The 25,816-nt window shown below is 39.0% G+C and overlaps 2 protein-coding genes and 1 long non-coding RNA gene across 4 annotated transcripts in view; 1 reads left to right on the top strand and 2 right to left on the bottom strand.

Moving 5' to 3' along the window:
• me3 (malic enzyme 3, NADP(+)-dependent, mitochondrial) overlaps nucleotides 1-5,940 on the bottom strand; it is a 9,596-nt gene extending 3,656 nt beyond the window's left edge. Inside the window, exons 1-6 of the mRNA XM_077617916.1 lie at nucleotides 5,584-5,940; nucleotides 5,120-5,301; nucleotides 1,711-1,844; nucleotides 963-1,112; nucleotides 395-470; nucleotides 65-330 (exon numbers count right to left, since the gene is read on the bottom strand). Coding sequence (XP_077474042.1) covers nucleotides 65-330; nucleotides 395-470; nucleotides 963-1,112; nucleotides 1,711-1,844; nucleotides 5,120-5,296 — 803 coding nt within the window. The 5' untranslated portion in view covers nucleotides 5,297-5,301; nucleotides 5,584-5,940. The remainder of the gene's footprint in view (nucleotides 1-64; nucleotides 331-394; nucleotides 471-962; nucleotides 1,113-1,710; nucleotides 1,845-5,119; nucleotides 5,302-5,583) is intronic.
• ofd1 (OFD1 centriole and centriolar satellite protein) lies at nucleotides 5,280-25,816 on the top strand. Of its 2 annotated transcripts, none has more exons than XM_077617911.1 (21): nucleotides 5,280-5,423; nucleotides 6,735-6,923; nucleotides 7,007-7,075; nucleotides 7,168-7,189; nucleotides 8,041-8,148; nucleotides 8,230-8,366; nucleotides 8,428-8,601; nucleotides 16,265-16,371; nucleotides 16,444-16,563; nucleotides 17,524-17,597; nucleotides 17,662-17,753; nucleotides 17,838-18,027; nucleotides 18,096-18,226; nucleotides 18,296-18,407; nucleotides 20,145-20,753; nucleotides 21,549-21,687; nucleotides 21,794-21,885; nucleotides 23,129-23,254; nucleotides 23,322-23,464; nucleotides 23,544-23,705; nucleotides 24,538-25,816. In XM_077617911.1, exons 1-21 carry the CDS (start codon nucleotides 5,295-5,297, stop codon nucleotides 24,625-24,627), a joined length of 3,015 nt encoding a protein of 1,004 aa, XP_077474037.1. In that variant the 5' UTR covers nucleotides 5,280-5,294; the 3' UTR covers nucleotides 24,628-25,816. The 2 variants fall into 2 exon arrangements, with proteins under 2 accessions (XP_077474037.1, XP_077474038.1); XM_077617912.1 differs by lacking the exon at nucleotides 5,280-5,423 and adding an exon at nucleotides 6,260-6,666.
• On the bottom strand, nucleotides 9,047-10,176 carry LOC144087435 (uncharacterized). Its single transcript, XR_013304745.1, has 2 exons — nucleotides 10,142-10,176; nucleotides 9,047-9,927 (listed from the first exon to the last, which is right to left on the bottom strand). It is a non-coding gene; the product is annotated as an uncharacterized LOC144087435 (long non-coding RNA).

Raw genomic sequence — 25,816 nt, 5'->3', positions numbered from 1 at the left:
TGCGACAGAAAGCCACGTCAAGAGGCCGAGAATTGACGACGTCTCTTTCGTTTCCCTTACGTACTTTTCCGTCACGGCTTGCATGAACTCGTCGATAAGATCGTCGTACTCCTTTCCTCGGATTCTCTTGTGCTTCAAGCCAATGTATAGAGGATCATTGAGCAGGTTCTGGTTGTCGGTTCCTACGTCCAGCAACACGGGGAGGCACTGCTGCGGCCGAACTCCGCCACAGGCCGTGTACAATGCCAATTTCCCCACAGGAATACCCATGCCATAGCTTCCCAGATCTCCTAGCCCAAGGATACGCTCACCGTCTGTGACTACGATAGCCTAAATGAAGAGAAAACTAAACTTGAACATATGGAGTCAAGGGGAAAGTTGGAGAAAAACCTACCTTTATGTTCTCTTCAGGCCAGGAGTTGAGCACAGTTGCAATGTGTCCTCTATCATGGATGGTGATGAAAAGACCTCTTTGAAAGATAAAAACATGAATGGAAATGTAGAGCACATTAAGTCCCACAATTATGGAATATTCAAGCTGGTTTCGGTATATCCGTTGGATATACTTGTAAAGTGTTTAAGTCAATTACTTTTAACATTTTTTCCACATTACACCTGTCTTGTAAGTATTTAAACGTGTTTAAATGTATTTCTACCAAAAATGCTACATATTTGATCACATTTCAACATTTGATCACATTTCAACTTTATTTTTGTAGCAGTTTTTCCTCACTATCTTCATCAATTTTTCTAGTATTTTTACGTTACATTTTTACTTTTTAAATCACGTCAGTATTTCATTACACTAACAGTAAAGTTGTGCTTTAATAGATTTTTTCTTGGAATATTCCAAATTTGAGGATTTTTAAATGACTATCCTTTCATTTTTTTTAACTTCATTTTCTGATTTTCTCATAATACTTGATAAAAATTGAAAAAAATCATTGTGTTGCAGATCTCACCGTGGCCTTCTGAAGGCAAGGCCATACTGTTGGCAGGCCAAGCCAACAGTGGGAGTGTAGACAATGGGCATAAACTCCTCAATATCCGATGTGAGCACTCGGTAAAAGAGCTTCTCGTTCCTGTCTTGTAGCGTCATCAACAGGATGTATCTAACAGATAACAACATGCCTTTAAAAAGCAGAAGCAACTACCATTCTAGTGTGTTTAAAATCTCTAAATGTGTTTTCATTTTTTTTTTTTTAAATCTGAGATATCTTGCAATATTACGTTGCACAATCCTGATATTGATTCAAAAGCCATCTGAAACAATCTTTACATGTGTTTTTTGTGGAAATAAAAAATATGTCACTGCACTTCCTGTAATTGGCAGCATTTTTAAAAATAACTTCATTATTGAGTGCTGTACATGCTTCAAGATGTTTTTTTTTATATTTAGAATCCCGCATTTAGGCAGGTTTTAACTAAAAGTGATTTGTACTAAAGCAGGTGTGCACTAAACAAACCAATTTTTTTAGTTAAGGCCATATACATTAAAAATAATATTTTTTGCTTGACTGCAAAAATAAATTGATTATGAATGTACTACTTTTATGTCCATTTTTAGTTTTGTTTTCCAAAATAACATACAAATATCCCAATAATCGTTTTAAAGTGTAATATCAGTATTAACAGCACAAACATTTAATTACTGTACTTAACCATAATTATTTTTGAATTATGTCCAATGTTCAAAACGTATGTTCTCACTTGTCCAGAGGATTGACACGCGTTTCATAACTCTTCATGACGCGAAGCACTTGGACATCCTGGGACAAAAAGCATGGTGGAAGCAGGCCATGGATGCCCAGCTGCAAGCGTTCTTCCAGAGTGAACGCCATACCCTAAAAGAGAGGAAATTGACGCAAAATTAAAACCAAATTAGAAAGAGTAATTCCATATTTCTTGAGTTAATTTATGTTTTTCAAAGAATAATGTACAGCAAGGGTGTCAGACTCGGGTTGGTTCGCGGACCGCTTTAACGTCAACTTGATTTCACATGGGCTGGACCATTTTAGATATAATATTTAGATTTGTTTTTATAAATGGATTAAAAGAACTGGATTAAAATCCCTGAATATTCAGTTTTTTATAGATCTAAAACAATGTTTATTTTAGCTTTTTTTAAATATATTTTTAGATTTTACAAAATGATTTTTGAACTAAAAACAGAAAAAATGGATTTAAAAATTACAATTATTGATTTAAAAGGGGGAAAAAATCAGGAAATTTAATATACATCTATACTCTTCATTTTAATTTGATCCTAAAACAGAAAGTCGGCACTCATGATTTACTTTCCCGGGCCACACAAAATGATGCGGCGGGCCAGATTTGGCCCCCGGGCCGCCACTTTGACACGTGATGTACAGCAATAGTTTTCAACTGGTGGGCAACAAACACATTGGTAGGTAAAGTCTTATTTTCCCAAAAATAAATTTGTCATTGTATAAAAATATGACACAATCTATGACCAAAGCAGTAACAAATGATGCATTAGTCTTGCAAAACACTCAGCACGTGTACTGTGTAGTTGAAGCGTTGACAGGTGTGATATTGATGCTATTAATTCTGTCCAATGGTACGGGAGACTCAACCTACTCCCCTTGTCTCAACTGTTTTGGCCCTCTGAATGCCTGCACTATGAAATTTCCTCCTCCAAAGGAACGCCTTCCATTTCACTGTAAAAAGTTGTCCAACTAGCCTGCCTCATTGTCCCAGCATTTGCAAGCAGAGGACTAAAGAGTAATTGTTTTGACTCCAAACAAGCACGAGTCACAACTGTTTTAGACCTCGGAACCATGGACACTGTTGCAAATTACTCTATTATTCTTTTTATACACACATAGTATCACATCATGTGTTCTGGGCAAAAAAGAAAAAGGAGGATCTCGATTTCTAAAAGGTTTAAATCTATTGGAAAAATACTACAATGTAGAATAGAGGCTTAGAGATAACATTGATTTACAAAGGCAGAATTTAGGCTAAGGCCATAAAACTATACTCTCACTGTCCAAATTTTTGTAAACTCATTTCCGGACCGGCGCTTTCCACAATGAGTCATCGCACAAACGCTGACTTAGAAAGAACTGTTCCTCGTGTCAACTAAAACCAATAAAAGTATGCAACGTTAGCCACAGTCTTGCTCAACACATCCAAATAATAAGGGGGTGACGTTTCCTGTTTTATTTCAGTTGGGAAAAACACACCCGGAAAACACGGTCATCAGTCATCGAGGATGTTTAGCTTGGATCAATTTGGAAAGTCAATCTTTGCAGGAAAAGTGTTACAAATGTTTTCAGATTAAACAAACAGGCAGCAAAATTTCAAATTTAAAAAATGCATTTGTTAATAAAGATATGATCACTGAAATAACATACAAATTCACTGTTGTTCAGCATAATTATGCATATTTGTTTAAATGACCCACCACCATATTTACCAACTAGCATGCAGGACATTGTGTGGTGTAAAAATGTCATGTGAATACATTAACTCCTTGCAGTGACCTTGCTGTAGCAAATTTACTGTTAGATTTAGCAGAAATGATCCTATTTATAGACATAAAACATCATTAAACACTTAATTTTATCTATGATGGAGGTAAACATTGAATACTACCCAAAACTAGCATCAGAATACCAAATAATCAGGGCAATATAGTAATTGAAATGTTCTTTTATTCCTAAGTTACTGTACCATTACATATTCATATTCATGGTGCCAATTTAACTGATCATATTTTAACCCTTAAAAGAATCATAATTTATATGAAAATATGGATGGTCCGTTTCAAAATGCGTTTTTGTTTCAGCCCACATTATTGATTCATAACCTCATATGATCCACGACCATTAATTTGTGAAGAAAATTATTACAAAAGCATAAATATAATTTTATAGACCAGACAAATATTGATTGAAATTCTGGATTTCCTACAGTTATCTAGGTCAGGAGTGGCGAACACGTGGTTTGCTTTTTATCACATTTTGTATAAACTGTAGCTCTTTGTCTTACTTCATATTTCTCTTATTTCTATTCTCACTTAAAGCACACATTCATCAGGGCCCATTAAAAACAAATAATACATTATATTTCAAAAATAATTTGGCAGATTGGATTTTTTTATGCTGCTTCTGACGTAAGGTGTGGCCCTTTGACTCTCACAGTTTAAAATGTTGGCTCTTTGTGTCTAACTTGTTCGACAATCCTGATCTAGGTTAACGCTTTGGCAGCAAACTGTGACAGCAATAGACGTCCAATTTATTTGAACTGGGAGGGCTGGCAATCCCAGCCCTTTATTTGATCCCTAGTGACAAACTCATTCAAAATCACATTAGGTCCAAATGTGAATAGAATTTTTGGTGAGTAAAATATGGCTATATTCCTAAATAATATTTCAATTGTGGGCCAAGTTCTGATATCTGAAAAGCTCCAGTTTTTGTATTTAATCACTAAATGCTGCTAGGAAGTGGATTTTACCCCATTTTAGTGCAATTTTTGCCGTTTCGCGTATGGACGTATCGACGTTCATCGCTGTAGTTTTCCCGGGGAAATGATACTCCGGGACCGGTTCTGATGTCTAAAAAAACTCCAGGATTTGTAATTAATCAATAAATGCTGTTTTCGGCTGGATTTTACCCCATTTTCGGGCAATCAGGACAGTTGTAGTGGCCAGGGTATATGAATTATATGGGATAAATAAGAGCTCTCTTTATTTGTCAATAATTAAAACCATTCTCTGTCATATTTATTGAATGTAATAGCCTTTTGGCAACTTTTTTTCTAATACGCCATCCCGAGAAAATCACCCCCCTGGCCCGGTTTTAATGTCTGAAAAGCTCCAGTATTTGTATTTAATCATTAAATGCTGCTAGTAAGTGGATTTTACCCCATTTTTGTGCATTGATTTATTGATTATTTTTTATGTGTTGCAGCTGTAGCTGTAGCTGCAGTCGAGGTTTTATAGCTATAAAATAGTTTTTGAGGGTTGGATTGATTCGTTGAAGGCGCTACGAGAAAATGCACGGACCGCCACTGCATTAGGATGATGCAAATAGGTACATGAATGGACGTGTGTCATCATCAATGGCACAGAAATATGAAATGAGGGGCCCACCTTATTGAGGTGGGGGTTCCGAGTGATGTCATAGCCGCGTTTCTTGGTGCTAACGCTGCCTTTGCATCTGGCTCCGCCGAGACAAACCCTCGCCGCCTGGAAGGGGAGCCCACTGGCAACTGCGGTGGTCGTGCGTCGAAAGAGATGCAACGCTGCTCTCCCTGTAAGCGAATTCATGCTGCCTGCGCTCATAAACACAAAACGCGCAAGTCACAAACTGGTAACAGGAAGCCGCAACAACGTCATTGAAACCGACCGCTGTAAACAACCTGTTTTGGTTGTGAAGCTTGTTACTCATCAATTTGTAAGAAAACAAATCTAGCTTTTTCCATTTGATAATGAAATATATAAACACAAAATAACCATTAATTCAGAGATGTATTAAAAAAAGGCTGATGCTGCTAGCAAGCGGCTAAAATAACGGATCGTTTGTGCGTACAATAGTAGCGCATCCGTACACTTACCTGGAGTGTGCTAATGTGAAGCCGCCTGTTCGGGACGCGTTTACTCATTAGCGGCTCCCGCTGATCCGAATCTATACCGGTTTCTCGGCCAGAATGGATTTTAGAGGTTGGGTCTCGTTTCAACAGCTGATCCGGGATCATTTGACATTGACTGTGTAAAGACTTTCTACGGAGAGAGATGACACAGTCGTAGTAGCCAGGGTATATGAATTATATGGGATAAATAAGAGCTCTCTTTATTTGTCAATAATTAAAACCTTTCTCTGTCATATTTATTGAATATAATAGCCTTTGGGCAAGTTTTTTTCTCATATAAAAGAGACAAAATATTAATTGTGTGGCAGCATCTTTCAGCAGTTTACAGCAACTAGCTTCAGGCCAGATATCGGATGCACGCGCTGAGGCAATGGGACAATCGTAGTCACCTGTCGGCCATTTTGTGGCGGGGCCATTTGACAGAATACTATAGGTAAACGTGTAGTACTTTGAAATAACTGTTAATTGCTCACTCCTGAGACACAGTAGAACAGTATCAAAGTAACAGGAAGATACTACAATACACATTTTAATCACTTTTATCTTTATATTCTGCTGCAAGATGGCCGCTTGCAACTATAACCGCTGACTGTACATTAACACATCTAGTCTCACAAATATGAAAACTCCGGAACAGACCATTACGAACCTTATTCACACTTCATACCAATAAGCGGCAGTAATGCAACCTAATGTTTCATGAAAACTGCGAGTAAACGACAAAGAAGAAGCACATGCTAGGGACGCGCTTCTGTCTGTAAACACATCCCAAATAACTCTAAATATACAACAACAATCTTAGAAATATTCCCCACGATGTCTTAACATATCAACAAAAGTTTGCAAGCCCTTGATACCGAGTACCATCGGGATTAGCGTTAGCCTTCATGTCAATTCTGTCGGTGGACCTTTTCTTCCTCAACTTTGAAAAAGCTGAATGAAATTTGGAAAATAATGTCAGCCAGGGAACGGGCTTTATCCCCGGATGAGATGAGGAAAAGGCTTTATAAAACGTTGAGAGATCGAGGGGTGCTGGACACACTCAAGGTAAATCGTCAGGGTTGTCATCTGTAGCCAACGTCTTCATGTTTTTCTATTTCTTCCTTCTATTTAAGACTCATCTGCGTAACCAGCTCATTCACGAGTTAAAACCTGCACCGTTAAACGGAGCAGAAGCATCTGTGAGATCCAATTCTCTTTTTATATCAGCCTGTAATAACATCGTGGCAGATTATCTGCGAAGCTCAGGCTATGAGTACTCCTACTCTGTATTCTGCCCAGAGAGTGGGCTTTGCAAGGAAAAGGTGAGATCTTGTCTCATGTTATCATTGACACCCTGAAATCTCTCTGAAATGCTCTAAAACTATTTCTGATTCCTTTGTGGCAGGTGTTCAACAAGGGAGATCTCCTCCAGGTTCTTAAAATCGACCCTGAGTCGCCACTTTTTAAATCTCTGGTAATAAACAGCAAAAGATGACATTTGTATAAAGGAATGGTGATAATACAGATTTGTATATAAGTGTTGATGTCTATTTTGTTTTCTTACAGTCGCCGAGCATTGATGATACAGGTATTGTGTGCATATTGTGTTATTAAAGATGTAATTATTCTTCGCCAATACAATCACGTGATCTGAAATCGGGCCCGATCACATCATTTTTTAAAAATGGGTTCATTTATTTTTAGATTTTAGTACCAACTCAATGGGTGCCATTGCTATATGCACCTGCATAATCCAGAGGTTTAAGAATATGGTAATACTGGTATATATTTACACTACTGGAACACATTCTGGATAACAAAAGAAAATGACTAGGGATGGAAAAATAGATTCCAATTGAGATAGCTCTATTTATCACGTGGGATCTCCAACTGACAAATGTGGGTTTTCTCCAGGTGCTCCTGTTTCTTCCCACATTCTAAAAACTTGCATGGTAGGCTGGTTGGACACTCTAAATTGCCCCTACGTATGAGTTTGAGCGTGGAGGATTGTCCATCTCTTTGTGCCCTGCGATTGGCTGGCCACCAATTCAGGATGTCTCACGCCTGGTGCCCATAATTGGCTGGGATAGGCTCCAGCACCCCTCGCAACCCTTATGAAGATAAGCGGTAGGGAAAATGAATGAATAAATTCCCAAACCTTTTCTTCTGATTATAACTAATTTGCACAAAAATGGATTAGTGAATTTGTTGCTGTACTAATAACTGCCCAATACAGTAGCTAAATATTGGAAAAGCTTTGTTGAAATTGAGGGAAAATATATTTGGTTATGCTTTCTTCTCCCTCTTTAATACATTTCTGAGGTATCGGACTTAAGGTGACTTGGATTGCAAAATATGTGATCGGGACATCCCTTGGAATTACATAAGAGAAAATAAGTCTTTCACACATAATTTATGTATTTTATATTTTCCTGTAAGGATTTTTAATAAAACTGGTGTCATACCTCACTGACCGTCAGAATCTGGGTCAGCACCGAGATGCGGATACTCAGACAATAACCTCAGCAGGTTACGAACAGTCTCTTGGTATGTTGTTTATTTTTTTTTAAATATTGAACTACATGTGGGACCCTGTTTAATTTGTGCTTTCTTTATTTCCATTCCCAGTCGAAAAGATGAAAATGATCGACAAAGAATACGAGAATGTGAATTACAGTGGGGAAAAGTGGTTTTCATTCCAGTCTAAACTGTCTTCCTACAAGAGAGAATTAGAATCCCAGATGCAGACTGAAATGAACACAAAGGTACTGGGAAGAAAATCCTCGCATCTGTTTTCTCTTAACACGTTGCCTTTTATTCCTTTAGCTTGTGCATTTTAAAGAAGTTGAACTCACCAAGGTTAAGATGGAGGAAAAAGTGCTGTTTCAGAAGGAGTTGGACAAGCTGAAACAAGAACTGGAGAGAAGTTACGAGATGAAGATAAAGGTGTTGAACACCAGGGAGAAACATACCATTGAACGGCTTCAAAAACAGCAAGAGGTACAAATCTTTCATCCTTTCTCTTCACTCTACAGTGGTACCTCTACATACGAGCAGCTCTACCTACGAGATGCTCGAGATACGAGGAAAGTTTCGAGCAAATAATTCGCTCTAGATACGAGCAAAAATTCGAGATGCGAGAAAGCCAGGTGGCCATGACATGAGAGGCTGTTTATCATTGTAGCGCACTGTCTTTTTTGCCACGTCTCTTTCGTGTATAACAGATATCTTCGAGCACTGAACAATTTATTCAGACGAGTTTCTCCTAGCATTGACCAGGAAACGCACAACGCGCATGCACGGGCAAAAAGATGGCTTTCTGGGTAATGAAGTATACTCGTGCACACAACACCGATAGCCAATAGCACCCTTTCTCAGAATAAAACTGTTGGATCTAATCGATAAACATTCAATAACTTCGAATTAGAGGAAGCACACAGAGTCGGCCATGATGAGTTTTATCTAGCTTCAGCTGAAGGAGGGGGTCAGAGCAGCCAGCGGCAGGAGCGCGTCTATCCTCCAGCCTGACTAGTTTGAACTCCCTGAATCCCCCCAGCAGGTCGACTAGTTTTATTGACAAAGGTCATGTGACATAGGTACAGACTTTAGGCGGGAAACTGTGAACAAAGAAATGGGAGTGTCATGGTAGATGACGCGCCCCCAACTCATAGGTGTCACGGACGGAAATTTCCGCTAGGTCATGCAAAATTCTATTCTAGTGACTAAACTAAATAAACCTATTGACTAATAAAAAGCATAAGAATACATTCCATACTCCACATTTCCCCCCTGTAGTTACTATGAAAGAATTTTCATTAGACATCAATTTATATCCCTCCCATCCAGGTTCTAGAATACAAATATCATCAACAGTTACTTTCAACAGGGTATGGAAAATAATAAAATCACTTGTCAAGGCAGAGGCGAAAAACTCGAGGTATTTAGCGTCATTCGAGAAAAATTCCTCTGCGTCCCTCTTAATGAGCGAACACAATTTTTTAAGTCAAGACAAGTACAATTACCCGGACGGCTCGACATCGTGGGACCCGTCACACTTCGAAAGCGCAATAATCTCCAGTATGGTTTGCCATGCGGTGATACTGTATGTCACTGTAAGCTACCAGCGTGTGCTGGATAATGTTTCAAATCATAACTTTGATACAGGGGATTACACACAGAAAAAATACAGAACAGAAACAAAATCGCAAATGAGGGAGTTGCAAATTTAAACAGCATTGACTGGTTTCGTCTGGGATGAAGGTGCAGCAGTGTTCTCCCATCATGGCACACACACCTCCATCCTCCGTCCCGCAACATCCCTAAGGGCTTTGACAGTTTGGTTAATAAACACTCATGTAACAGTTCAATGTCTTTACACGAAGCATAACTTTATCCACCCCAAGTTGGGAAAGTAGCAACCGTATGCTTTTCTGGGGGGCGGACCACAACTTATGGTCACCAGGAACATCACTACCCCAGATTGCATCACGTGGTTTGAATTGCACTGATTTTGCACTGATTTTGGTCTCTTATCTCTTACTGTTATGTTCACTCCCCTTAAAAGGAATGCATCTCATCTGCACCACTGCAGATTTAAGTGTGACGCCTCGACCCAGTGAATTCAGGATGTCAGGATCTGTGGAAATGGGTTTACGGCAACAACTTTCATTCGCAACAATCAGTTTCTTCTGGAACACCATGAAATTATACCACACATCTTCTCCATAGTATTTCTCCAGATTGTTCTTTCATCTTGCTGTTGAGGGATCGAAGACCCTCCAGGGCCTTGGTTAAACTCCCGTCAGCTGCTGTGTTGTTCGGGATGAACGTGCAGCATTGGTCGCCAAAGATGGAGCACACGCCACCTTTCTCTGCCAGGAGCATGTCAACAGCAATTCTGTTCTGGAAGGCCATCAAGGAGGTCACCGACAACTGTTCATGGATGGCTGCAAACCCTTCTTCCGTCCTGTTATGGAGTCGTTGCACATTGTAATGGATGTAGTTGATTCTGTCCACATTTTTGTTAATAGTACACCACCAACACAGGAATGATTCAAAACCAGCTGCCATTTGGTTAGCGAGTTTATACTCATCCGGTACACCTCGGAGAACCCCGATGCTGTCGATGTAGGTTGGGTCCCCATCCAAGAGCGGACCGCTTGGCTCTGCCTTTCCAGTGATGAGGCAGGACGTTTCCTGCACTTGTTTTCCAACTCGAGTCTCTGTGGGCGGGGCGTTCAGATACGCCCAGGTTGTCACTGACAGTGCAGTCACTGACAGTCCAGTCACTGTGATGTGGGTGGCAACAGCTTTCACTGTGGCTTCTGTATAGAGGTGCAAAGTCTATGGGAGGTCAGGGTTAAGTGAGGGGTGCTCGTGGCAGGTGAGTAGACGTCAGATGAGTTTCTTCACGGACAAGGGTTTTGACACCGTCCGACTTAGTCCACTCAGAGTCACCTGTCTCGAACGACCTTGACCTGATGAATCAACTTTGACTTTTCAGCGATCTTTGCTGCTGTGGAGGTTGGTGAGTTGGGCCACGAATGGGTCTTCCCATCGTGGAGAGAACCAGGACTTCCTTTTATGACTCGGATCAGGATCCAGTCACCTGGCTTCACCACCTCCTGCAAGATATACAAAAGATCACGGCACCTTACATGTTCTTTGGATAAGTTTCTCTCCTTCATCTTCCCATAAAGGAAGTTGAAATGGTCTTCCAATAACTATCTCAAAAAGTGTTAATCTCGAGCTAGTTCTACCAGTTGTTTTGCCATGTTTTGCACTATGCTGTTTGAAAAATGAGCTCCATTGTCACTCCAGCTGATTCTGGAGATCCCATGTTCTTTACAGATCAATAAAATAACAAATTAAACAGTTCCTACAAAAATTTTAAAAGTAGGTATTTCGATGTCCATATCTCCCCCCTGTTGAGACATTGTCCATGGCTCAATTTTGGAGTACATTTTTGGTAGGCACTGTAGGCCTTTAGCTGTGTACAGTTCGTCTGCTGACTGTTCTTGAGATCGGCTCAGTTTTGTTGTTGTGTATGCTGCTGTGTTCTGTCGTTGTCTTTAACACGTGCTTAACATTCATCATTATGTTTGTGAAAATTTAAATACCTTATCAGTCAAAATTAAACATGCTAGCTGATATTCTATTTTGAACACTGTTTCCTTGTTAAGATCAAAACCCATATTTGTTTTTTCCTCTTTCCTACAATTACACAAATTAACTAATCATACTAAGAATAGAAAAAATACAAAAAGCAAACCAGGCTGCTTTCTCCCCAGGAAAACAGCTTTCCCGTTCTCTGTAACAGTTTAGATAATTGTATCTTTTAGAGCAATCAAAACCCATTACTTTTAAAATGCATACTAATCAAGTCCCAATTCATTTAACAATGTGTATTGCGTTGCATATGAACTCAGTTTTTTGAAATTCAAAATATCCCAAACTAGTAGTCTTTTTATCAAATGTAACATTCCATTGGAGTTTGTCAATCAGCTCCTATGAAACTTTCTTAATCAATATTTTTCCATAGTCAGGCATAAAATTAAAATCTAGTTACATTTCTATCCATTGTAGTTTCTCTTTTCTCTCTAATTGTTTACTTTAAAAATCTGTAAGAAGGTTTGGTCTCAATTGAAACGCTTTCATCTTTTTTTTATGGAGACAATAAAACCAATATAAAAAGTTCCTCATGGCTTACAGCATTGCTCCCCGAGCAATAATCTTTCCAATCAATATTTGAGTGCTTGCCATTTCGTCTGATTACGTCAAAAAGTTTATCTTACCTGTCTCCTCTAATTCGTTTCAACTGAGAGAACCTTCTTACAGAGCACAAAATGGATCCGCTATTTTCATGTCTGCTGGTTTGGTCAGGAACATTTGCACTCTCATCCTGGGTTGCTCATCATGTTTCCTGTTGAGAAATGCAATCTCCCTCTGCCAACCCAAAATTAATGCGTTTCTTTAAAGTTTTTTCTTTTATGCAGACATATGATTAGCCTCATCCTCCAATTCCAATCGTGTAGTTAATAATGGCGTTTGGTACATTCCACTAAATTAGATTTCCATATTTATATTTTTTCTTTCTTTCGGAACGAAATATGGAAACTTTTGTCAATTCAGTCAATTATTCTGTTAACACAATTTGGATGCCATTATCACAATAAATCAATAGTACTTTGGAATTTGGTATCAAGCACTGTCTTTTCAGTGCTCCTAAATTTTGCATAGCAGATTTGTTTCTCCACTTCAAATTTCACGTTTGGAGTACTGCTGCTTTTACCATTAAAATTTCATTTGACTAAACAATTTTCCATAATTTTCATCAAAATTTGATTTCAAATTTCTAAATCATTTTCCACCTTGATATCTGATTGATTATATCTTGATGGTCGGCCAATTAGAAACACAAAAAGACAAACAAACAATCATTCATGTTCACACTAATTTTCAAAAATCAGTGGTCTGCAATTTTTCATCACTGGTGAAGAGCCATCCCCAGTCTGGGGCTTCTTGGCAGCTAACCACCTTTTTGCTGTGCTATCAGCCTAATCATTCTCAAAAGAAATAGGTTAATGTTGTTTGGTTGACATCAACTGTTTGATGCTAATGCAATTAATATTCTAATCGTCATTAATATGAACCACGCTAAAGCATACTTCACCTGTTCCGGGCAAAACAAGAAATGTTTTCCTGTGCACCGAAAAACATTTCATGCCTCTTCCGTCCTAGGGAAATCATGCCTATCCTAAATCAATTATTTTATCTAAATTTACCTAATAATTTGGATAAATGCAATTTCTGCATTGTTTTCATGTTTGATATCATTAATAATTTGGATGATTCTTAATACTTAAGTCTAAATCGCAAATCACTCTCATATTGCTAAAACCAATAGTTAAAGCTCTGGCTGAATTCCTATCCGCTCTAAGAAGGCGGTTTTATTTAAAATAAGAGCCATTTTCTGTGCTCACTGTTACCTCAATTACAATTTAGGGAAAATAACCTTTCACTATGCATTTCCTAATATAAACTTCAGTGTTTAATAAAGGACCCATAATTTTTCACTAATATATCATAACACTGTCAACTATCTCTCTCTCTCTCTACATCTCTCTAAAACTCTCTGTCAACTTTCTCTGTCTCTCTCTTTCTTTCTCTATCTTTCTCTAAAACTCTCTGTGCAGGGGGAGGGGGCCTTGGGCTAGGCTGGTGTGGGCTCTCTCCTGACTCTAGGTGTGAAAAGGGGCACTAAGAGCTTTGGGGGACCCCCCTCTTTTTGTTTGCACCGGGTGTGCTTGGTGGGTGAGGGGTGTCCGCATCTGTGAAGGGGGGCCGGCTGTAAAGTGGGCTTCTTGCCTGCTCCACATTTTTCGGCCATTTTCTTCCTTTGTTCTGTGTGTGTCTTCAGCAAGATTCAAAAGCAGGCAGACTTTTTAAGGGAATTCTCATGTTCCTTCTTCAGATTTTGGTTCTCTGAGAATTCCTCATAGGCCTTCCTCTTAGCTCATCTTGCCAAAGGTCGTACCTCTTGAGCTCATGTTCAATGATGTTCATAGGGAGGGCCCCAATTTTGAAATGTGTGACTAGTACATGAACTTGTGAAAAACATATCATTCTTGTTCTCCATGAAGATAGAAAGTTTCTTGAGGAAAGACAACCACCTAAAGCAGCTCCTCATCCTTTCTGTCCAGAATCTTCACAAGCATGTTAACCATGTTTTTGTTTCATTCTTCAATGATCAGGAAAATCTCTCAGCATGAATTTCACATCTTCTTACTTCACGTCCCTTTGTTTGAACGTTTTTTTTTCTTCTTAAACAATGGTCACATGTTACGCTATTAATACATTTAAGGCGATATTTTATGGCGATTCTTTAGGGACGTCCCATCTAATTTATTATCTCTTTAATACTTATCTTTTATTATCCTATTTATCCGTCTACGCCGTCTTTTTAACCGTTATTCTCTTCACTCCTCTCGATTCATGAGCGCATACCAAGCGCGTACCAAGCGCAACATAAAGCGCGTCACGGCCTACTTCCGGTTCTTAACAAACGCTTCTGGTTTATATAATAGTAGTACTATACTTTTTAATCGAGCGCTTTCTTACTCATCGGGTGCAGTATTTTTGGAAGCTTTATTTTTGACAATCTCCAGAAATCCTTTTAACAAAGGGGACTCTAACCCCCACCTTAGGGGGACTTTTAACCCCCACCCTAGGTTAAGCCGCGTCACCAGCCCACCTCTTGGATCGACATTTAGTTGGCCAGACCGACTAAATGTACGTCCGTTGCATACCTTACGTATCTATTTTCCTTTTTTCTGACATACGTACTTCTCAACAGTATGCACAATTTATCCCCTATTTATGAGGCGTTTTTCTCGACTATTCCACGAATGAAAAACGGGATTCCCACCAGCCTTGTCCTAAATATTAATTTTAAACAGCCCCTTACCGTCTCTGTGCCTCCTCCTTTTCGATGGGGGTTCGTTCTTCAAGCGGGCCACGATCAACCGAAATGCCCTCTCTTTTAAAGTAAGAGTAGCTGACGTCAGTATTCTCGGCTTTCAGTCCACCGTGGTCCGAAAATTCAGAAATGAATCTCCCGGGTTTCGGCACCAGAAAATGTTGGATCTAATCGATAAACATTCAATAACTTCGAATTAGAGGAAGCACACAGAGTCGGCCATGATGAGTTTTATCTAGCTTCAGCTGAAGGAGGGGGTCAGAGCAGCCAGCGGCAGGAGCGCGTCTATCCTCCAGCCTGACTAGTTTGAACTCCCTGAATCCCCCCAGCAGGTCGACTAGTTTTATTGACAAAGGTCATGTGACATAGGTACAGACTTTAGGCGGGAAACTGTGAACAAAGAAATGGGAGTGTCATGGTAGATGACGCGCCCCCAACTCATAGGTGTCACGGACGGAAATTTCCGCTAGGTCATGCAAAATTCTATTCTAGTGACTAAACTAAATAAACCTATTGACTAATAAAAAGCATAAGAATACATTCCATACTCCACAAAAACTTCATTACCTACAATCAATACGTGGGTAGGCTGAGCTGTTGCATTTCCTGTTATTCCATCCTTGGCCTGTTAGCTCCCGCGATCGCTCATTCAAGACTACTTCTCGTTGGCAAGTGGTCGTGCGTTATCCTATTTTAAGGACATTTGTGTGCCTCATTTTCGGAATATTTTGAAGGGAATACAACAGCAAACAGTGTGTCTGTATATATTAATCCAAGTTAATTTAAATTTGTTTGTTCGGTTACGAGTGCGTTGTCGTGGAAAGTCCCCCCGAACCCTCCCGCCCCCCGCCATTTCTGTGCGACTCTCTCTCCCCTCCGCGAAATCCGTCTTATTTTAGTTCTATTAAACACATTTTATTACTATTAAACCACTAGTTATGTGTTACTTTGTTAATAGGTGGTGAATTAGAAGAAATAAAACATTTTTTCCAATCCAATATCCTGTTTTTCGTGTTTTTTCAGAGGGATGGGACGAATTAATTTGTTTTTAGTTCATTTCAATGGGAAACGTTCGTTCGAGTTACGAGAAGATCGACATACGAGCTCAGTCCCGGAACGAATTAAGCTCGTATGTAGAGGTACCACTGTATTTGAATGGATCTCATTGTTGAACTTTTTCATCAGATCGAGGAAAAAAACGTCTATATGCAGAGGCAAATGGTGCTGAAGGAAATCGACACGCTGCGAAACAGAGAAAATGAGCTGAAGTTGCGCATGGAGGCTTTTGAAGAGTATGTTTTATTTAATCATAAAGTGAAAAAAATCATCCTTGGTCTTGTCAATGACAAAAATGTGGAATGCAGGACTTGTCATATACAAGAAGAGAAGGTGAAGGCTGGGGAAGAGCTGCTGAGGAGGCGAGAGCTTACAGTGAAGACCATGGAAGAGATGTATGACCAAAGGTTGAAGAATGAACTTTCAAGGTATTCAGCAATTCATATTTTCAAATGTTATTCCTTGAGAGTCATACTCAAAATTTAAAAGTATAAAAATACATGAAAATATGTGCCTTTTTTGTAATTTCACCACTTTTAAAGTACAAAAAGTCTCTGATTTCTTTTGACAACATTGTTACGTCGTTACTAATCAATGAGAGTATGCATGTAAAAGTTTAGCGGAAAGCCATATGCACCCATCAAGTGAGCCACACATGACTATTTTTGGTAATTAAAGCTTAACTTCTTTCATGCCTTCTAGATATGTGAACATCAGATTTTGAGTTATGTAGCATAAAGGGTTAAACAATAATTCTGTAATTCGGGATTTTAAAATTTCAAAAAAGTTTTAATCTAAAACACGTGTCAAAGTGGCGGCCCGGGGGCCAAATCTGGCCCGCCGCATCATTTTGTGTGGCACGGGAAAGTAAATCATGAGTGCTGACTTTCTGTTTTAGGATCAAATTAAAATGAAGAGTATAGATGTATATTAAATTTCCTGATTTTTCCCCCTTCTAAATCAATAATTGTGATTTTTAATAATTTTTTTCTGTGTTTTTCGTTCAAAAATCATTTTGTAAAATCTAAAAATATATATAAAAAAAAAAAGCTAAAATAAACATTGTTTTAGATCTATAAAAAACTGAATATTCAGGGCTTTTAATCCAATTCTTTTAATCCATTTTTTATATTAAAAATCTAAATATATCTAAAATGGTCCGGCCCACATGAAATCGAGTTGACGTCAACGGGGCCCGCGAACCAACCCGAGTCTGACACCCTTGATCTAAAAGAAAACAAGTGGATTGCGAGTCATATTATATATTGTTTTTGTAATATTTGTATCTGCATTGAGCTTTCAAAGTGCTTTTGTATGTTTTTTTGTCGAGTTTGACCAGCTTTGTTCAAAAACTGACAATTATTTCTATTTTTTACATGCGATTTTAGTTATCAGATGGATCTGAAGGAGGATTACAACAAGAGAACAGAGAAACTAACAGCGAGTGAGAAGCAAAACAGAGGTAAATCTTTAAAATAATTCAATGATTCTTTTCCAGGTGTGAGCTCATTCTCTTTCTTTCTTAGAGGACACCGCTCGCATTCAAAATGATTCAGCGGCTATTAAATCCAGATTAGAGGAGTACAATAAAGCTAGTTCAGAGCAGAAGCGAATGCAGGTAATGGAATAAGATTTTGAGATGACATCACAATTTTAACAACACCCACTTTGAGCTATCACAACGATGTACATCGTCTTTTAGTTGGATCTGGAGGCAGCACAGCAGCAAACGTGTCTGCTGCGACAGCAGAACGACTTGCTGAAGGAACGTCTGGAGAGCATGAACGACTTCCCCATTTTGAAAGAGGAGAATGCACACCTGCGTGGACAAGTCAATCTTCTGAAGAAACAGCTGGAGGAGGCGCAAGAGGAGAATCGGCGTCTTAACACAGGTGAGGAGCAGATATTTTAGAAGCCAGAATTCTATTTTCAGCTACGGATGTTCATGCGTCTGTCTCAGAATTGCGCAAGCCCTCCGATGCACAGCTGGCCTTGCAGGCGGAGCTCCTCAAGTTGCAGGATACATGCAAACTGGAGGAAGAAGAGTTTGGCAATCAGAAGAATGTGCTCCAAAAGCAGCTTCAGTTTGAGGTAACGCATTTAGAAGCCTCAAGATGTATATGTATGGATTCTGGAATAACCCATATTGATCTTTTTTAGGTGGAGCGATGTGGTCAGCTGAACATGCAGCTGAAGGAGTGTGAGGAGAAGCTACAGTGGATGACTACGCTGGTGGAGGACCTCAAGAGGCAGCTTCGACAAACGCAGCAAGGTTTTTTCATTTATTGGCTGCTATTAATGTGGCTAGACGTGCAAACCATTTGGACTGGGTCTCCCATTCCGAATGGATTACACAACTATCTGCATCAATTGCACTTAAAGATTACTTCTATTTTTTAATAAGTTTTATTTCAAATTTCTTTCATGTTTCTTTTTTTTCCCACACATCTCAATTTTATTTCAAATATTCGATCGCAACTAAAACTCACACTTCAAATAGATTGAGCATTTTATTACCGTCAATAACACTGAAAGAATACCTACACCTTTTTTATTAGTTTTTTAAAATGTATTTCGTTCCAATTGGTTTTATTTCATTTCAATTTTTTTTCAAATTTTCTTTCATTTAACTTCTGAACCGCAAATCCTCACAAGGCCCATGGGGGTGCTGGAGCCTATCCGAGGTGTCTTTGGGCTTCACCCTAGATGGGCACTCGTAGAGGCAATCACGCTCCCACCGAATGGGAATCGATCCCGCGTTTGTCCACTCCACAGTCAGGCGATTGAATCACTACACCATCAGGCTGCTCCAAATTTGATTTTATTTATTTATTTACGTTTCCTACTGCTAATGGCACCAAAAGATCCATCTGTTTTTGAAAAGTATATTTTATTATTTTTATTTGTTTTAAATTATACATTTTATTGAACCCTTTTTCACTTTTCCACCTCTCGCATCTTCATTTCAATTTATTTTATTTCAATCATTAGATCGCTACATGCCCTCCCAGTTCAAATGGATTGGACGTCTATTAACATCACTGACACTGAAACTTTAAATATATATATTTTATATATTTCAATTTCCTTTTTATTTGATATCATTTTAGTTGTACCGTCGTACCTCTACTTACGATCTTAATTCGTTCCGGGACTCCGCTCGTATGTCGATCTTCTCGTAACTCGAGTGAACGTTTCCTATTTAAATGAACTAAAAACGACCACGCACTCGTAACCGAACAAACAAATTTAAATTAACTTGGATTAATATATACAGACACACTCAAACATACGTTTAATGTAACTTTACACAAAACTGAATTCTAATTTTGTTTTATTTATTTTTTACCTTCGTTCTTAGCTGTTTGCCACGCCTCCACCCTCACGTTCGCTATCGATGGGCTGTTTGCTGTTGTATTCCCTTCAAAATATTCCGAAAATTATGCACACAAATGTCCTCACAATAGGATAACGCACGACAACTTGCCAACGAGAAGTAGTCTTGAATGAGCGATCGCGGGAGCTAACAGGCTAAGGAAGGAATAACAAAGAAATGCAACAGCTCAGCCTACCCACGTATTGATTGTGTGTAATGAAGCTTTATTCTGAAAAAGGGTGCCATTGGCTATCGGTGTTGTGTGCACGAGTATATTTCATTACCCAGAAAGCCCTCTTTTTGCCCGCGCATGCGCGTTGTGCGTTTTCTGGTCCATGTGTAGCGGAAACTCGTCTGAATAAATCGTTCAGTGCTCATAGATATCTGTTATACACGAAAGAGATGCGGCAAAAAAAGACAATGATAAACAGCCTCTCATGTCATGGCCACCTGGCTTTCTCGCATCTCGGAATTGTTCTCGTATCTAGAGCGAATTAATTGCTCGAAATTGTCCTCGTATCTTGAGCATCTTGTAGGTAGAGCTGCTCGTATGTAGAGGTACCAGTGTATTCTGTACAATTCTATATAACATCTCTATTACTATTACTATAGTACACCATTCTTTATCCTCAGCTCTTGAAAACGAAGTTCTGCTCAACCCCAAACCGTCAGTCATCGACTGCTCCATTTTGGACTTCAGGAACGATGGGCTGGTCTCCCCCAACATTTACTCAGACCGGTTGACCTCGATCCCCGGCCCAGCTTATGAGCCCGTCAGTGATCTCGGCCATCTGGTGAAAGGCGACTCCAACTCTGATTCGGAAATTTTGGCAGGATGTAACGTTCGCATGCAAAAGCTGGAGAAGAAGGCTGAAGTTTTGGGGGAAATTTTCAAAAAGCACCAGCAGAGGGCAGCTCGCGCTAGCGTCTCACACAGGCGTCCAGCGACACCTTCCAGTCGGGCTGACTCTCCCATGCTGCCGCTGACATCTGACCTCTCCCAGCCTTACACCGCCCATCTGTCAAAGTCTTTGAGACGACCACTTTCACCTAGAAAAGTCCGAACCCCCTCCCCGCTGTCCTACGACTTGCCAGCTGCTCGGCACAAAGTGACCTTTTCTCAAGAGCCCCTTCACAAGTCTTATGGAATCAACAGTCTTTCATCCACTGAAATACAGGACCAACAGTCATTCTCACATCTGTCCTTCCCCACCTGGATGAAACTTCTAGATTCAACAGAAGGTACTTCAAAACATTTAAGGTCACACTTCATTAGGCTGAATTTTCTGGTAGTAGGGTTTATATTAGCTTAATTTTATAAATATACACATATATTACATTATCCGAGCCACTTATCCTCACAAGGGTCGCTGCGGGGGTGCTGGAGCCTACGCAAGCTGACAGGCAGGGTACACCCTGAATTGTTTGCCAGCCAATTACAGGATTACATGGAAACTAACAATCATGCTCGCACACACTAAAAGCCGGTAAAAGGTCAAATATATATATTTTTTAATGTTAACTAAATGTTGTGTTACTCATTCATTTTATATTTTTAGCATTATTACTCATTTATTGACTTGTTTATTAATTAACATGGAAATATTTTACATTGTAAATAATTGTGTATTGTATTACTCATTTATTTTATGGTTTTATAAATATATTAACATGTACTGCTACTTATTATTTTAATGTAATAATATACATCAGCTGTGCTTGGCTGGCAACCAGGCTTGAATAAGCTCCAGCACCTCGCAACCAGGTTACTGATGAAAAATGAAGTCTATGGATTAAGATATTTAATGTGATATTTTAATGTAAATCGTGTGTATAGTGTTTTGCATTTGATTATAATCTTATAATTATTACCCATTTATTTATTACGGGATATGATAACCTTATTTAACTCAGTCACTGCCATTGACAGAGATAGGCGTCCAATGCATTTTGACTAAAGGAGTGGAAATGAACAAATCTATGGCTTTACAAAAAAGCCTGTAACGCTTTAATTTGTGAATTCTTCACCTTTGGCAGAAGTGGCTTCGTCACCATGGTTGCAGTCACATAACAGCCGCTTTCCCTTGGCCCCTCGTGATGACCCCTCCAGCTCAGGTGAATTGTCCCCTGAGCTAAGCCCACCTCGCAGCCCCCAGCTCATGAGCACCACGCGCAGGTACCGTTTGGTGTCGCATTCTCTAATTCTTTTTTGAATTATTATTGTGACATGCATGCGTGTGCACGTATTTGCATAACTTGGCAGTGAATAATTTTCCTTTCAGAGCTACACGTCGACAACGCGTCTCTTCCAGCTCGCATTCCTCGCCTCAGCCTGAGAGGATAAACGTCGAGGATCTCGCTGGCATTTCACCAGGTAGCCCAAAGTAGTGCTGCTTCTTATTATCATTTGCTCTATTTGTGTTTATTTTATTAAAATTCACAGCACAAAAGTGCTTTGTGTTAGCCAAAATGCACTTTGACTGATGAGTATATAGTGTCAAATTGCTTTGCTTGGCTTGATGGCGGAAAAGCACTATACAAGTGTAATACCATTTAACAAAAGGAATTCGTAAGAAATTTTCCGTTTTACATAGTTAAAAGGCAGTATTTAAATCATTATCTGGCCAGAAAACAGACAGTGGCTATTTACTGTGCAAAATGTGGATAGAATGATTTCATTCTTATTAATATGGACCTTTCATTTCAAGTAAATTAACAAATTAAACTATAATTACAATTTTGAAAGGTAAAGAACAAATGCCAAATAAAGTACATTAAGGTACAAATGTCTTATAATTACGTGCGCCGTATGAATTGAAAATTAAGGTAATTGTCATTCATTAGACTTTTCTTTTTTAAAGAAAACCTTTTTAAAATATTTTATTTACTAGTCTACCTGCGCACATCTCATCTCATTTTCTGAACCACTTTATTCTCACTAGGGTTGTGGGGGGTGCTGGAGCCTATCCCAGCTGACTTCGGGCCAGAGGCGGGGGACATCCTGAATTGGTGGCCAGCCAATCGCAGGGCACAAGGAGACAAACAACCATTCACGCTCACACTCATACTTAGGGGCGATTTAGAGTGTCCAATCAGCCTACCATGCATGTTTTTGGAATGTGAGAGGAAACCAGAGTACCCGGAGAAAACCCACGCAGGCCCAGGGAGAACATGCAAACTCCACACAGGTGGACCAACCTGGATTTGAACCCAGGTCCCCCACTGTGAGGCCGATGCGCTAACCACTCATCCACTGGGCCGCCCTCTAACTAACCAGTCATGGAAAAATGGTAACTCTATATGGTTACCAATATGGTTTAACTCTATATTTTTATTGTTTTTAATCAAAGAAATTACATTAAATCCTAATTCCACATTTATCTAAACAAAAGTTTCACAATCATTTTTTAAATATTTTTTTATCACAAATGATTTTAACAGAGTTTCTTGTTGGATTTTCTTTGCATCATGTGAGCTTGTGTGTTTGCGCCCAGAACTTACCACAGTAGTTAAGATGAAGGGCCGCTGATTATGTATTCTCCACTGCTTCTCTGGCCTCGTTTAGGAGGGTTGGTGGGCTAAGCATAAAAGATCCTTTTGTGCGTGTATCCCTCTAGAACCCGGCCACATTCCAGAGCTTCTCCTGGACACTGCTGTCCCTCTCTCTTCTTCCGAGGCCCCCGGCGGCCCCTCCATCCCCTGCCCACAGGACCTCCCGGAAGCAGACTCGCCGGGTCAAGCGGGTAAGTGAGGAAAACACCTGACATGGACTGCCATAAGCAAATAATCTCATACCTTTTTTTTTCTCAGCCTCCCAAATCTTGACGTCCACAGAGGACGAAGAGCAGCGATGGGAGGAAGAAAGAAAAGAAAAACAAGAACTGCGGCGACGGGAGCAAGAGGAGGCCAGAGTGCGAGAACTACAGGAAGCGGAGAGACTGGAGAAAGAAAGTGTAATTGACCAACTAACCCTTTGTATTTTTTTGTCATAACCTCTTGTTTTATTGACTGACTACGTGTGTGCTCATCTAGCTTTTACAACAACTGGAGGGGGAGCAGGAGAAGGAGGAGGAGGAGGAGGAGAAAAAAGAGGAAGATGAAGACAAAATGCAAGAAGCAATAGTCCCAAAAGAAAACCATTTGGAGAAGTACATGAAGATTGTATCAGATGCCCGGGAGAAAAAACAAGATGAGGTGAGATTAGTAGTGCAGTACTGCAGAATTAACTCACTGGCTGCCATTGACAGCGATAGACATTTAATCTATATGAACTGGGAGAGGTCATCAGCATAAGGTCACTGCCCAGTTCAAATGGATTGTATGTCAGCTGTAAATCCTTTTTATCTTTATGATTTTGTCATGATTTGTAGAAGAGTTTTTTTAATCTAGTTGTAGACAACATTTGCACTCTTTTTAAAAGTTGTATCGGATTCACAGTGAGCTCATAATTGGCTGAGTGGTGAAGGTTATGACTTGAGTTGTAAACACAAGTAAAACAAGAACAACTAAAACGCCTTGAATATTAACTTTTAAAATGGTGAAAACTTAGACTTGACCATTTAGAATTGTGTTGGAAATATTTGCAATTCTTAAAATCTGTTGAAATATTAGGGCCATTTAATGAATAATTGAATTGCAGTTCTTACATGTAGCTCCCTTTAACATTTTTTTTTGGTGCTAGTTAAGTTATTCTTGCAGTACATTTAAGAATATTAAAACTGCAATATATTAGCTTTGATAGTTTCTCTCAAAGCTTGCAAAGCCTGATGGCAGCCGTGTTTTTGCAAAAATTTAAGTATATGGCTAATGTAAACACAATTTGTTCCTTCAGTGCCACCCTCCCAGTTCTGATGATTTTGCCATCAACTAGCGATAAATTCATTTATATTTGCAGAAGAAAGATTAAAAAATGCACATGATTAGATGTCTATCATTGTTATTGACAATAAGAGTTAATAAATCTAATTAATTTGAATGTTTCTGTGTATACCATGACTTTTGAAATTGTCCTTTTTTGTTTTTTTAGAGCTCCGCTAGTGAAAACCACGTGAGCCAAGAAGTCCTGAGTTTGTCTGAAGAGAAGGATAATAGGTATGGCTTTGGTGATTCATTTTAAAGATTCATACATAATCCTCCACAATCCATCCCCTGAACATTTTAATTTTGTTGTGCTTTCTCTTGTCCTATTTTAATGTAATTTTTTTGCCCATGATAAGTCCCATTTAATGAGCTTGTCTTTGTTTTCACAGCATTGCTGCGTATTCGCACAAGGATGGTGATGGTGATGGTGATGAGGAATTTTGGTTGAACTGGTAATTTGATAGTGTGTTTCTTTTGAATAATGTAGATGGCACTTCAGGTTCATTTGCTGCGGCCCATTTGTTGTTTTTTTAAATACCTTTTTAATATTGTTTTATTCAAGGGAATATTTAGTTTTTCAAAAAAAAAAAAATACAATTAATACTAAAATATTAGAACATTTTCTGTATTTATGTAACGTGAGAAAACATTAGCAATTAGGAAACTCCAAAAAGATTTGGGTCAACAATGACCAAGATTTTTTCACTGTGAAAATTGTTTTAGATGCATTTAATAATGTTGTAGCTGCCCCTGTAGTCCAACACACTGGTCCCCCCAAGAAATTCATAGCTCCGAAGTGGCCCGAAACAAAGATAACTTGATGTAGATAAAGACAATAATGAACACATTACAGTGTATTCGTTTTTCACTTTAAAAAAACTTTATTTAAAAAAAATAGTGACAAGCCAGTTTGTGTTTGTTGTATTCCTCCATCAAAACAAGATGTTGGTTTGTTTTTCCTTCTGATTGATTGATAGGTAGCATTATTTTCTTCATACTTTTGGTTGACCTGCTGTTTTCCTCTTGCCAGCAACACTTTGGCTACCGTATTTTAACGTTGTAAAATGTGTATAGGGAAGCCCTTTTATAGTAATAGAAAATACTTGTAGAAAATGCTGACTATAAAGATTTACATGCATTAGCATAAAACAATCTAGATCAGGGTTGTCCAAACTTTTTTATCTGGTCGTCACTCATTGTTTGTAATTGAAGGCGATAGACATCCAATTCATTTTAACACACCCAGTCAAATTGGATTGGACATCTATTTCCGTCAATATATCAGTGAACATTTATACACACAATGCCAGCCTTCCTAGTTAAATGCATTTGATAATACTGAGGTATAAGGATATTGCAATACATATAATTTGGCTTTAAAACATAAAGAGAAAAGAAAAAAGATGAATCGCAAGTTAACTGTGGGCCACATTGATCGGAAGTAT

This window comes from Stigmatopora argus, chromosome 13 (genome assembly GCF_051989625.1).
Source record: "Stigmatopora argus isolate UIUO_Sarg chromosome 13, RoL_Sarg_1.0, whole genome shotgun sequence".
Lineage (NCBI taxonomy): Eukaryota > Metazoa > Chordata > Actinopteri > Syngnathiformes > Syngnathidae > Stigmatopora > Stigmatopora argus.
Note: the sequence above shows the minus strand (reverse complement) of the source record. Positions and strands in the feature narration are given on the sequence as shown.

What these genes read in the sequence shown, in the direction of transcription:
- ofd1 (XM_077617911.1), top strand. Translation starts at nt 5,295, where the DNA reads ATGCTGCCTGCGCTCATAAACACAAAACGCGCAAGTCACAAACTGGTA. An exon ending in AGGTTACGAACAGTCTCTTG is followed by an intron (nt 8,149 to 8,229) that starts GTATGTTGTTTA and finishes TTCCATTCCCAG; the next exon opens with TCGAAAAGATGAAAATGATC. An exon ending in GAGTGAGAAGCAAAACAGAG is followed by an intron (nt 17,598 to 17,661) that starts GTAAATCTTTAA and finishes TTTCTTTCTTAG; the next exon opens with AGGACACCGCTCGCATTCAA.